Source organism: Kryptolebias marmoratus, linkage group LG7 (assembly GCF_001649575.2).
Source record: "Kryptolebias marmoratus isolate JLee-2015 linkage group LG7, ASM164957v2, whole genome shotgun sequence".
Classification (NCBI taxonomy): Eukaryota; Metazoa; Chordata; class Actinopteri; order Cyprinodontiformes; family Rivulidae; genus Kryptolebias; species Kryptolebias marmoratus.
In genome coordinates this window covers 3,029,915-3,040,486 of record NC_051436.1, presented here as the reverse complement: position 1 = coordinate 3,040,486, position 10,572 = coordinate 3,029,915, and the positions used below count along the sequence as shown (strand labels likewise).

General features: G+C 42.3%; 1 protein-coding gene across 3 annotated transcripts in view; it reads right to left on the bottom strand.

Moving 5' to 3' along the window:
- Positions 1 to 411: 411 nt before the first annotated feature.
- Positions 412 to 10,572, bottom strand: part of LOC108248598 — a 50,641-nt gene continuing 40,480 nt past the window's right edge. For 2 of the 3 annotated variants that reach the window (XM_037976668.1, XM_037976669.1), the window contains 17 exons: positions 10,250 to 10,294; positions 9,873 to 9,998; positions 9,656 to 9,788; positions 8,737 to 8,907; positions 8,584 to 8,618; positions 8,271 to 8,429; positions 8,038 to 8,169; positions 7,144 to 7,182; positions 6,920 to 7,060; positions 6,278 to 6,366; positions 6,176 to 6,199; positions 5,584 to 5,935; positions 4,541 to 4,603; positions 2,909 to 4,097; positions 1,151 to 1,270; positions 961 to 1,070; positions 412 to 880 (listed from right to left, as the gene is read on the bottom strand). In XM_037976668.1, the coding sequence (XP_037832596.1) occupies positions 836 to 880; positions 961 to 1,070; positions 1,151 to 1,270; positions 2,909 to 4,097; positions 4,541 to 4,603; positions 5,584 to 5,935; positions 6,176 to 6,199; positions 6,278 to 6,366; positions 6,920 to 7,060; positions 7,144 to 7,182; positions 8,038 to 8,169; positions 8,271 to 8,429; positions 8,584 to 8,618; positions 8,737 to 8,907; positions 9,656 to 9,788; positions 9,873 to 9,998; positions 10,250 to 10,294 (2,973 nt within the window). In that variant the 3' untranslated portion in view covers positions 412 to 835. The remainder of the gene's footprint in view (positions 881 to 960; positions 1,071 to 1,150; positions 1,271 to 2,908; positions 4,098 to 4,540; positions 4,604 to 5,583; positions 5,936 to 6,175; positions 6,200 to 6,277; positions 6,367 to 6,919; positions 7,061 to 7,143; positions 7,183 to 8,037; positions 8,170 to 8,270; positions 8,430 to 8,583; positions 8,619 to 8,736; positions 8,908 to 9,655; positions 9,789 to 9,872; positions 9,999 to 10,249; positions 10,295 to 10,572) is intronic. The other variant, XM_037976670.1, reaches the window with a different exon arrangement.

The window sequence follows — 10,572 nt, the reverse complement described above, 5'->3', positions numbered from 1 at the left end:
TATGGTTAAATGCTGTTTAAGTGAAAGCTTGGTTTTGAATAATTCCACAGGTGCTGATGGTTCAGTGATTTATAAACTAATAGAAGTATTTTAAAGTCTATTCCCTCCACTTTCGCCTTTCATAATTTCTGAAGACAAACCTGTTTAAAAAGGTGGATCTCGTAAAAAAAAATGAATATTTTTACTCTTTTTTTTTTTTTGCATTTTGTGCACGGCTCACAGATGCTGAAAATATGCGAGTCAGAAACAAAAACTATTATTATAAGTTTTAATCTTTTGAGGAAAAAAGAAACCTAAATAGTCTTAGTTTTACCTCCTAGATTCTATTTTTTTTTTCCAGAAACATCTTTCATTTCTGTAATTTTCAGCCATCTTTAGTTTTCCATCAGTCAAGAGAAAAAAAACAAAAGATTCCAACTATTTAAACGTCTTTAATTCACGATATTATCGCATTATAAAAACAAAAATAATATGTCGGACTTTTCCTTCAAGAGAAATTTAACCAAAGATTCAAACAAAATACTGTCTGTGTGATTAATACTGCTGTGTAATTATGTACATTTCTTTCTTTTATTGAAAATATCTAATAAAATTGCATTTCTGTGCTTGTAAAAAAAATAGTGACAAGTATAAAAGTAAAAAAAGCAACACTTTCTGTGTTCATCATTCCATCAGGTAAAAGGTGCAAATTCTGAATACATTCTGGAAAAAAATAAAACATTCAAAGTCTTTCCAGTGGAAAACATGGAAACGTTCCGGTCCGTCGGGAAACAAAGCCTCGTTTCCAGACGTTCCGACCTCGGAGCAGTCGGTAATTTAACGAGGAAAGACTCAATCAGTCAGAGCTGTTTTCGGCCCGCCGGCGCTTCGAGTCGCGATTCTGGAAGAGGAACGCAGACGATGAGGAGCCTGAGCCGACGGAACCCGTGCGGGGATTTTCTCGTGTGCGTTTTTCTGTACCTGCAGGTTTACAGCGTGCGTTCGGCTCCTGCGGTGGCGCTCCTCGGTGGCGGAGGAAACGGAGCAGAGATCGCAGAAGAAGCCCGACTCGGGGCTCGCGAACTCCTCACCTGAGGAGGAGCGGCACAAACGAAACGTTTAAAAAAACGCTCGGAGCCTGAAGTGTGAGTCCTCGTTCTGAGCTTCTCACCGAGGGGGGGTTTAGGGTCGAGCGGCGGCAGGTTGAAGCCGGCAGGGACACACCGAGGACACTGAGGACGAGGTCTCTTTGCTTCAGGTTCACTGAGCTCCATCCTCCGTTTATTCAGGCCTGAAAAACATCAATAAAACTTTAATTCAGAGATTCAACTGATGAATTTGTAAAGATGCAGGTTTAATTTTAAAGGACAGGTCAGATCTTTTAAAGTTGGGTTCTGTGGAAGGATTCTGAACAATAAACATTTTACCTGCTGTAGACGGCTCAAAATCGACAAGACTGACGAGCTAATGGCTAGTCTGAGCAGAGCCGTTCAAACAAACACCGTCTTATTAACCCTTTTTACAATGCTGGTAATTATACATCACACCAGTGTATTTACATTAATTAAAACAACAGAAGCAACATTATATAATTATATATAATGTACATATAAGTGCTTCCTGAACACCAATACTTACAAAGACGGAGGTCTGTAGGACACATTTAGCGTTTATAAAACCTGTTTTCTTTCTTATTTTTCAAAACTTTACCAGAAAAACTACGTCAAAGCTTGTTTTATGGTGAGAGCACTCACTACGTCACGTATTCTGCACGTACAATATAACGAAGGTCGGATGTCTCACTCCGATTAGAATTCAAAACCAAACATTCTAACAGGTTTTAGCATCAATTTTCTTAAACTAATTATTAACTATGAACTTATTTATGTAACTTAGTGACGCAATGAACTTGTTGCTGTCTTTGAATAAAAGGCAGCTCACCCGCGGCTCGACTTTTCAATCAGGCGAACTTTCTGACAGACGGATGTGACGTCAGCCCGTGGCGGGAGTCCCACGCTCCGGCGGCAGGAGGCGGAGTCAGCTCTGGGCGCAGCAGAGGAGCGCCCTGAACCGTCCTATCTCTTGTACTGAAGAGGAGCTACTGCGCATGTGCAACTTTTAACGAGCGTCTATGGACAAAGATTTTTGCGCCCCGGGGCGGAAATACGTCACCAATCAGACAACGTCGAAGAACGAAACAACTTTACTGATCATTAACTATAAAATATTTATCTTACACAACTAAAAATATATACATATATTTCGAAATATTTTTAATGTACTATTTAATTTAAAAAAAAATTTTTTTTACGTCTTATTCAAGGTAGTGTGAGTGGTGGGGCGGCGCCATAGCGCCCTCTATTGGCCAGCCGCCACTGCATCACACTGTGACCTAAACGCTGGCAGCTAGCTGTAGCGCTTCCTGCTGCAGCCTGGACCACTTCCTGATGAAACATTGTTCAATTTTTGTCAGAAAAAAAAAACAAACAGTATAATTGCAATTAGAAATGGCGTTCATGCGAAAACAGCGGTCCACTTTTCGGCCTCGGCTCCGCTCAGACTAGCCTTTAGCTCGTCAGTCTTGTCAGAATTAAACTTTGTTTCTTCAAACTGAGCTCCAACAAAGATCTATTTACAGCACGCAAAGATACAAACAGTCCATGACCCACAGAAACCCAGCTGCGGAAGCTCTGAACTGTCCCTTTAAACTATTTAAAACCAGTTTTTAGTGTAACTGATAAACTGATGACGGAGCAGAAATAACCGTTTTAACCTCAACTGACCAGTTTTACCAATGCGAGGACGGAGGGAATAAAAACTCTGAAGGCACCAACTTATTCGTCACCATTTCCTTCCTAATTATTGCCAACATGCAGGGTTCGGATGTTCTGATGAGACCGTCTAACAGACGAAGATCTCGTCGTCTCACCGGGAGTCGGTCCGATCGTCTTCCTGGTTCTGCCTCTCGTTCTCCGTGCTGCAGCATCTTTGTCCCTGAAGTCCTCCGGGGTGTCTTTCCGTTTGTTTCGCTCCTGTCCGCCTCTGCCAGGTGTCCTCCTCGTCCTCCTTGGGGTCTCGCTTTCGGAGTCCTTCTCTGTCTCGGTCTTTAGTTCCTTCCTCCCTCTGGTAGATCGAGTCATGACGGTCGGCTCTTTGTCTTGAGCAGTCTTCTGCTTGTTTTTGGCTCCTCTCGTGCTTCTCCTCAGAGACGTTACCGGGACAGTGTCTCCGTCCTCTGTTCGGGACCTGGCTGCCTGATCTGGTTTTACAGCCGAACCTTCACCTTTGACCAGATGTTTCTCCTCCTGATTCGGCGCTGCTTCGTCTCCAGCAGCATCATCCTTTACTTTAACAGAAGCGTCTACTCTTGTTTCTCTGCAGGTTTCGTGTTCGTGGACACCGTCCGAGACCTGAGGACCTCCCGGATGTGGGACCTGGTCTTTCTCAGGTCCAGGTGTTTGAGTTTCTTGGTTCTCTTCTTCATTTTTCTCACTGAATGAATCAAGGATTTGGTCTTTCGTATCTCCGTCCTCCTCCGTTTTGTTTTCTTCGCATTTCTTCGCCTCTCTGAGCGTTTCGTCTTCAGTCTCCAGACTCCAGGTTCGGTGGATCAACTCCAGCTTCTGTTCCGGATCCATCTCTGATAACGTCTCTACTTTCGACTCAATAGCTTTAGCAGAGCGCAGCGACCTTCTCCCTGCGCTCTCTGTGGCGTTAGCCTTCTCTCCTGATGATGATGATGATGATCGGGTTTTAAATGAAGACTGAGCCCTCAGAGTGTCAACAGACTCTGAAGAAGAGGAGGAAGAGGAGGGTTTACTGCCCCTGACAGAAGAGGAGGGTTTAGTTTGGGGTTTGCTGGGCTCAGACACAGAAGCGGAACTAGGAGACGAGCTGCTGTTTGTGGACTTTGATGAGGACGATGAAGAGGACTCTGAGAACTCTGCTGAGCACACACCTGAGCTTTGCCTCCCTCGTTTCTCTCCGGGGATCTGGTTAGATGTGGAGGAGCTGCCGCCGTCTTCACTAATTTCATCAATAGTGACAAAGTCCTCAAAGTTCAAATCTGGGTCAAAGTGAGGATTCGAAGAACGAACATCTTCGGTGTCTTCTCCAGCCTGGGTGGAGGAAGAAGAGTTTCTGAATCATTAAAAGAGTTCAGTTATTGATCATTATGGTCTGATCCAATCTAACATCTTATATTTTTATGCTCCTCTGTAAAAACACCACCTTCCTTCACTTGGTTGAAGCTCTTCTTCATCAACATTAAATCACATTCATCAACACTAAATCATACAAAAACATTATTGTTGTCTTTAAATCTGCACCTCTGTTAAGCCAAGTCAATACAAAGTGGGTATCCCGGACGAGCCCCCATGTAACATATAGATTATTTACCTACTTCTCTGTAAAAATCGTTTTAAACAACGACCAGCAAAACAACTTCAACGGGACCATCGATGACAATACGATTATCATCAGACATCAGGAGTTTGATTCCCTGAATGAAGACAAATGTTTCAAGGAAGCAACAAACAATAACTACTAAAACAAAAAAAACCTTTTTTTGTGACGCGTCTTCATCTGTTGCTGCTCCAGAGCTGCTTCCGCCTTCACCAGAGACCTAGAAAGCATAAATGATCAAGATATAAACATTTTAAAATGTGGAACAAGACAAAACTTCACCCCTGAAGTTGTTAATTAGCTGACTGACATGCCTGCATTTAGCAAAAACTAATTATAACATTTCATTTCCTGAGATTAAAAACATAAACTCTGCCGTCTGATCATTTATATCAGGTGCAAAGAAGTAAAGAAGTGTTTGAGGTGGGTCTGGTTTTAAAAAAGCTACATTTGTTTGCATGGAAGAGGCGAAACAGGCTAACAGGAAGAACAGCACAGACAACCTCGATTTCAAATTAAAATGACTTCATTACGACAGAGCCGGAGGCATCAGGTTGATCAAACCCGTTGGAGTCAGAATGAGCTTTGGCTGCAGCGCAAAAAACATCAAAATATTCATTATTATATTAATCAAATAAAGATAAAGACACCATCTAATGATCCAGGTGACTGAAACAGCATAAAGTCTTCCTAATCTACCTTTAAATTAAAGTTTTGTCTTCAGAAAAAATCCTTTGTTTTATACATTCCTTTGAATTGCCAGCTGTCGTAGCCCCGGGAAATCCCTTCGTTTAATGTTTGGCGCCATCGTCAAGCTGGAACTCCTGATGACGTTACTCCAGACCAATAAAAAAAAAGGTTTCCAGACTGGCACTGGTGATAAATCACCAAATTTCAACAAACTACAGATCATTTTGAAGCTTTTAAGACGTAGAATATAAAAATAATGACTCGTTTGGTCAGATTGGGTCACGTGTAACAGGTAAATCATCCAGGAATCATTATTTTTTCCCCCTCGCAGACAATCTGAACCTTTAAAATACGCAGCTTAGACAGAAAATTGATCTTTTCAATTTTTAAAATCAGAGTTTAATTTCAGTATGTTAACGTATTTCTGTTTTCTGTCATTTCCAGTAATTAAATGAAATAAGTCGGTGTTTTCAGACGCATTTCAACAGCGAATAAAGTAAAAAAAGTCACCTCTCTGCTTTGTGTTAGGGATTGAGTGGATTTAAAATGGAGAATTGCTGCTTTTAATGCACTGAAACTCTCCATGTCCAGATTAGGCAGATTTTCTTCTTCTTCAGACGGAACAGGACCGCAGAACACAGACTCCTCCTTCTTCTTCTCTGCCGTTCCAGCATCAGTTTCACAATCCTCCTCCATCGCTGAGGATACTGGTGCCTCTTCATCATCAGCAGGAGGAAGAGGAAGAGGAGGATGTGCTGAACCTTTCACTGTCGTGGACTTGGTGTAGACGTCAATGGTGCCCAGTTCAAGGTTTACGGCGATCCTTTTACAGTCTTGGAGACGCTGCTTTCGGCTCTTCAAACTGAAATTAAAGGTTAACAAAGAAAGCTGGTTAATTCTCCAAACAGATGATGAAGACACTTTACAGGAAATAAGATTTCAGAGCGTTAAATCTGAGCAAGGCTTAAGCACAATGAGCCAAAACAAGGTCAACCAAGTGGTCAAACCATTCAGAAAGCTCTACATTCATTTTCTAATCGTGTTATTGTTACAATATTTACATTGTGACCCCCTTAGAAACACACTAAAACGAAATACTCACGGTTCAATGCGTCCAACCTGGTTCCTGTGGGATTAAAAAAGACATAATTCAGACAGGTAATCTTGCAAACACAGCAATAAAGTAAATATTTACTCCTCGTACCAAACGTCTGACTTTTTAGATGCATTGCACACCGACAAGTTCTCCACCACCTTTGTTACGCCGCTGGATTCGGCCATCTCGATGTAAATCTGTCCCAGAAAAAAACCCAAAAGACAGAAGACGTTAAAGTGAAAGTGATGGTAATAAATGTTATATCGACCCAAAAAAACAACAAAGAAAAACTACTAGTCTCATAAAATTTTCATCACAAGTTAGAGTATAGATGAAAAATTAATTTACAGCTCCTCCGTAACCATGTCTGGTCCAAACTCAAAACAAAAACCCTAATGACCCTCAGGTGGGAGGGGAGGGAGAGTCCAGCTGGCTCAAAAAGAAACTTTTAGAACTTTGCGTTTTTCCAGATTTAAGATAAAAACATCCAAGATGTGACTGAGACACACTGAGAACAAGTTTTTTATGCCTGTCTGGAAGTTTTTCAAGTAAAAGAAAATCCCTGTAGATACGATCAGGACTGTTGGGACCTTTGACAAAAAAGAAATGGCTGATTTTGTTCGAATTATATTCAACACGAAGCTTCATATGACTCTCCTTCATTAAGAAACCAACTGAAATAAGTTGACCTTTCGGACATTTTTTGATCTGAACGTTGCATTTTAAAACCCACAGATGTTATTTTTGTACCCTGTTAGCGAGCGGCAGGAAGCTGGCGAAGGTCGCGATGCTCGCCACCTCCGTCATGACCTCGGAGACGAGGCGCTCGTTGGTCCCTGAAACCTCCACGCATAGCAGGCGGTCCGCCAAAGACTTCAGGTCTGGAACGTGCTGGAAAACAAACCAACATTGTTAATTTATCAAAAATGTTTTTATTTTCCACCAGAATTTTAAAAAAGTGATGACTGACTCACTATGTTGCTCAACTCCATCAGATATCTGTACATGGACTCCTGCAAAAACATTAAAGATGTTGACCTATGACCTTATAACCTCACTGTCATACAAGTTATGTTTGAATGAAGTTTATCCATTGCTGTTATGCCTCTGAGCCAGCCAGGGTGTAGTCACAGGGCTGAGTTGCTGAGCAGTGCTGTCGCTCTGATGGTTCTGATTCATGTGTGGAAGTCCTCATCCTAGTGAGACTTGGGCATAAGAGGTGCTTGTGGCTTACAGAGGGATTCTCCATATCAGGAAACCAGCTCAAGTTTTCATATTTATCTTGTGCTTCTATGGTATATCGAGGTATGAAGCCAGAAGAAAATGACGGGTTAGGATTACCACTAATTCCAACCCTAATCCCTAACCCCTAACCCCCTTTCTCTCTGACCCTGACCCTTAACCATTACTCCAAACCTAACCTCTTACTCCTGTCCCTAAACCTAACCTCGGACCCCAGGCTCTAAACCTAACCTCGGACCCCTGGCCCTAAACCTATCCTCGGACCCCAGGCTCTAAACCTAACCTCGAACTCCCGGCCCTAAACCTAACCTCGCACCCCTGGCCCTAAACCTAACTTCGGACCCCTGGCCCTAAACCAAACCTTGCACCCCTGGCCCTAAACCTAACTTCAGACCCCTGGCCCTAAACCTAACCTCGGACCCCAGGCCCTAAACCTAACCTCAGACCCCTGGCCCTAAACCTAACCTCGGACCCCAGGCCCTAAACCTAACCTCGGACCCCTGGCCCTAAACCTAACCTCGGACCCCTGGCCCTAAACCTAACCTCGGACCCCTGGCCCTAAACCTAACCCTAAGTACGCTTAGCTTTAAGCATTTAAGATGGAAGATTAGATCCAGTTTTCGTACCTCGTTGGATCTTGGGCTCATGTTTAAGACAAAGTAGGCAAAGAGAACGTAGCCTTTCAAACAAAATCGACTTCTGATGTGAGACTGAAAAAATCTGAAGCAGGCGTCCCAGCTGCTGAAAAACACAAAGGCCTGGAGAGGATAAAAAAATAAAAGGTTAGGACATACAGCAAAAACAAGGCTTTCTTTTATAATAAAAGCTGTTTGTGCAGTAAGCCTCAGTTAGACGTTACCCTCCTCTGCAGCGGTAAAACCATCACGTTGTGGTACAGAGAGTGAAGGTTCTGCTCAGGGAAATACTCCCACACCAGTTTAGCCACGTCCTCGTGTGTGTAGGTCGCAGCCGGTAAACCCGTCAACATGACCGTGGGAAAATGCTTTAGTTTAAGGAGCTACGGGAATCAGAGATAAAAGTCAAATTTTTGTTACACAGAAGAGAAAACAGCATTTTACTTCCTCAGAAATTTAACCAAAGTGGAGCAACGGAAAATAAAGCTGCGTGAAAATAATTTAGAACAACGTTTTAAATCTCAAAAAAGTCCTTACCTTCTTGTGCCTTATTTCTCTCATTGTCCAATGAGCTAGAAGCAAAAACAGAGGCTGATATCGACACGTTTCCAGATGATCTGGTCACTAATTTTTTAATAATTTCATAAAAATTTGAATGTGGTAATTTTAGTTTACAAGCGTTTCTATTACCTGGGATGTTGAACCAAGGACAAGCAGTAGGGAACACGTAGGGACTAGTTGTCATGGTGAGCCAAAAGGGCGCAGCGGTGCCCTCTGGAACGCCACATTCTGCCGTTGGGATGGCGGCCCCGGCTACCATGTGGTTCCTGTGCGGCAGAGCCTGTGCCGGCAGACTCGGAGCTGCACAGAAAGGAGTAAACAATGTGTTTAGTTTAACTGTATTAAATCCCGTTTTTCCCTTTTTTATTTTTTCCCCGAGTTTACTCTTAATGTGCCAGCTTCAAGCTTGATGAACCGTCTTCAACTCCGACGGACTGACTTTCACCCCAACAGACCCCCAACTGGCCTCATTTCACACTGACGGACCCCCTTTCATGGCAACTGACCCCCTTTCATCCCGACAGACCCCATTTCACCCTGACAGGCTCCCTTTCATGCCAACAAACCCCCTTTCACCCCTACGGACCAACTTTCATCCCAACAACCCCCAGCGGACCATCAATGGACTGACTTTCACCTTGATGGACCACCTTCAACTTTGACAGAGTCCCTTTCATGCAGACAGACCGACTTTCACCCCTATGAATCCCCCAACGGACCCCCTTTAACCTCGATGGAGGGCCTTCGACAGACCTCCTTTCACCTCGATGGAGTGCCTTCGACAGACCTCCTTTCACCTCGATATGAGTTCATCTATTTTAGTATGGTAGTTATTCGAACCATTTTAACCCCATTTAATAAATAACAAACAGTGTCTGTATCTTCATGTCATTCACAGCCATCAGACATTAAAAACATTAAATTTCTCCTTAAAATAAAAAAAAAATAGAATGAAGTTTTCTAAAACAAAACATTTAAGGCAGGAAGAAGTATGCCTCACATTTCTTTGTGCAACATCACTTTTAGTACTTCAAATTTGAAGTCTTACGTTGTGCTTTTCCGAGCTTCTCCTCTCCTGGCAGAGCCGCCCTGTGAATGCCGTGGGAAAGACGCCGTTTCAGGAAGCTGTACCAGACGCCGAGCCGATCGGCGTCACAGGGGTTTTCAAACTCAACGAACACCTGGAATAGCCACCCAACATGAAGGCTGAAACAGGAAGTCATGCTCAGATTCATCTAATCGTGTATTTAAAGGTGTGTTCGCACCTTGTTGAGCAGAGGAATGTAGTTTATGACGCCGCCGATTTTACTCAAAGCATCTTTAAGATCCGTAGCTTCGCTCGGCGAGATGTTCCGGATGTAAACTACTGTTGACGGGACGCATTTTCTTATCTGTTTAACAACATTAACATTTGAATAAGTCAGGGGTAAACAAACACAAAGCTCAGTTTTTAGTACATTAAAAGGTGTGTATTTAAAGACAAACAGAAAGTTAGACGTGTTCCCCAAGGTTCTCCTTTTAAAAAAATTAAGAATCTGACAACGTCTCGAGGCAAAACTAGGAAATTTTCAAAGCAAACTTGTGTATTTAGAACCATTAATGAGGAAGTTTTCAATCAAACAGAATAAAAAGAAGTACTTACAATGGTATTCTCGGAGACAGATTTCAGAAATTTGTAAAAACTAAACTGAAAGAGATAAAAAAAGTAAAGATAACATCAAAAACATGCCATGTGCAAACACAATTATAACATTAAATTGATCTGTTAATTAACCAGTCCTTCCAGGATTTCACGGGCAATTTTCCTAAAAGTTGCGATTTTTTTTTTTTTACTAAAATCAATAAACAACCATAACTTTTAATATCTAAACCAAAAATCCTTCCTAGTTTTGTAAAATAATTCCCAACAAACATTGACATTCTCAAAAGGTGCTTTATTTGAGAACTTTGATAGCTTCTAAACTG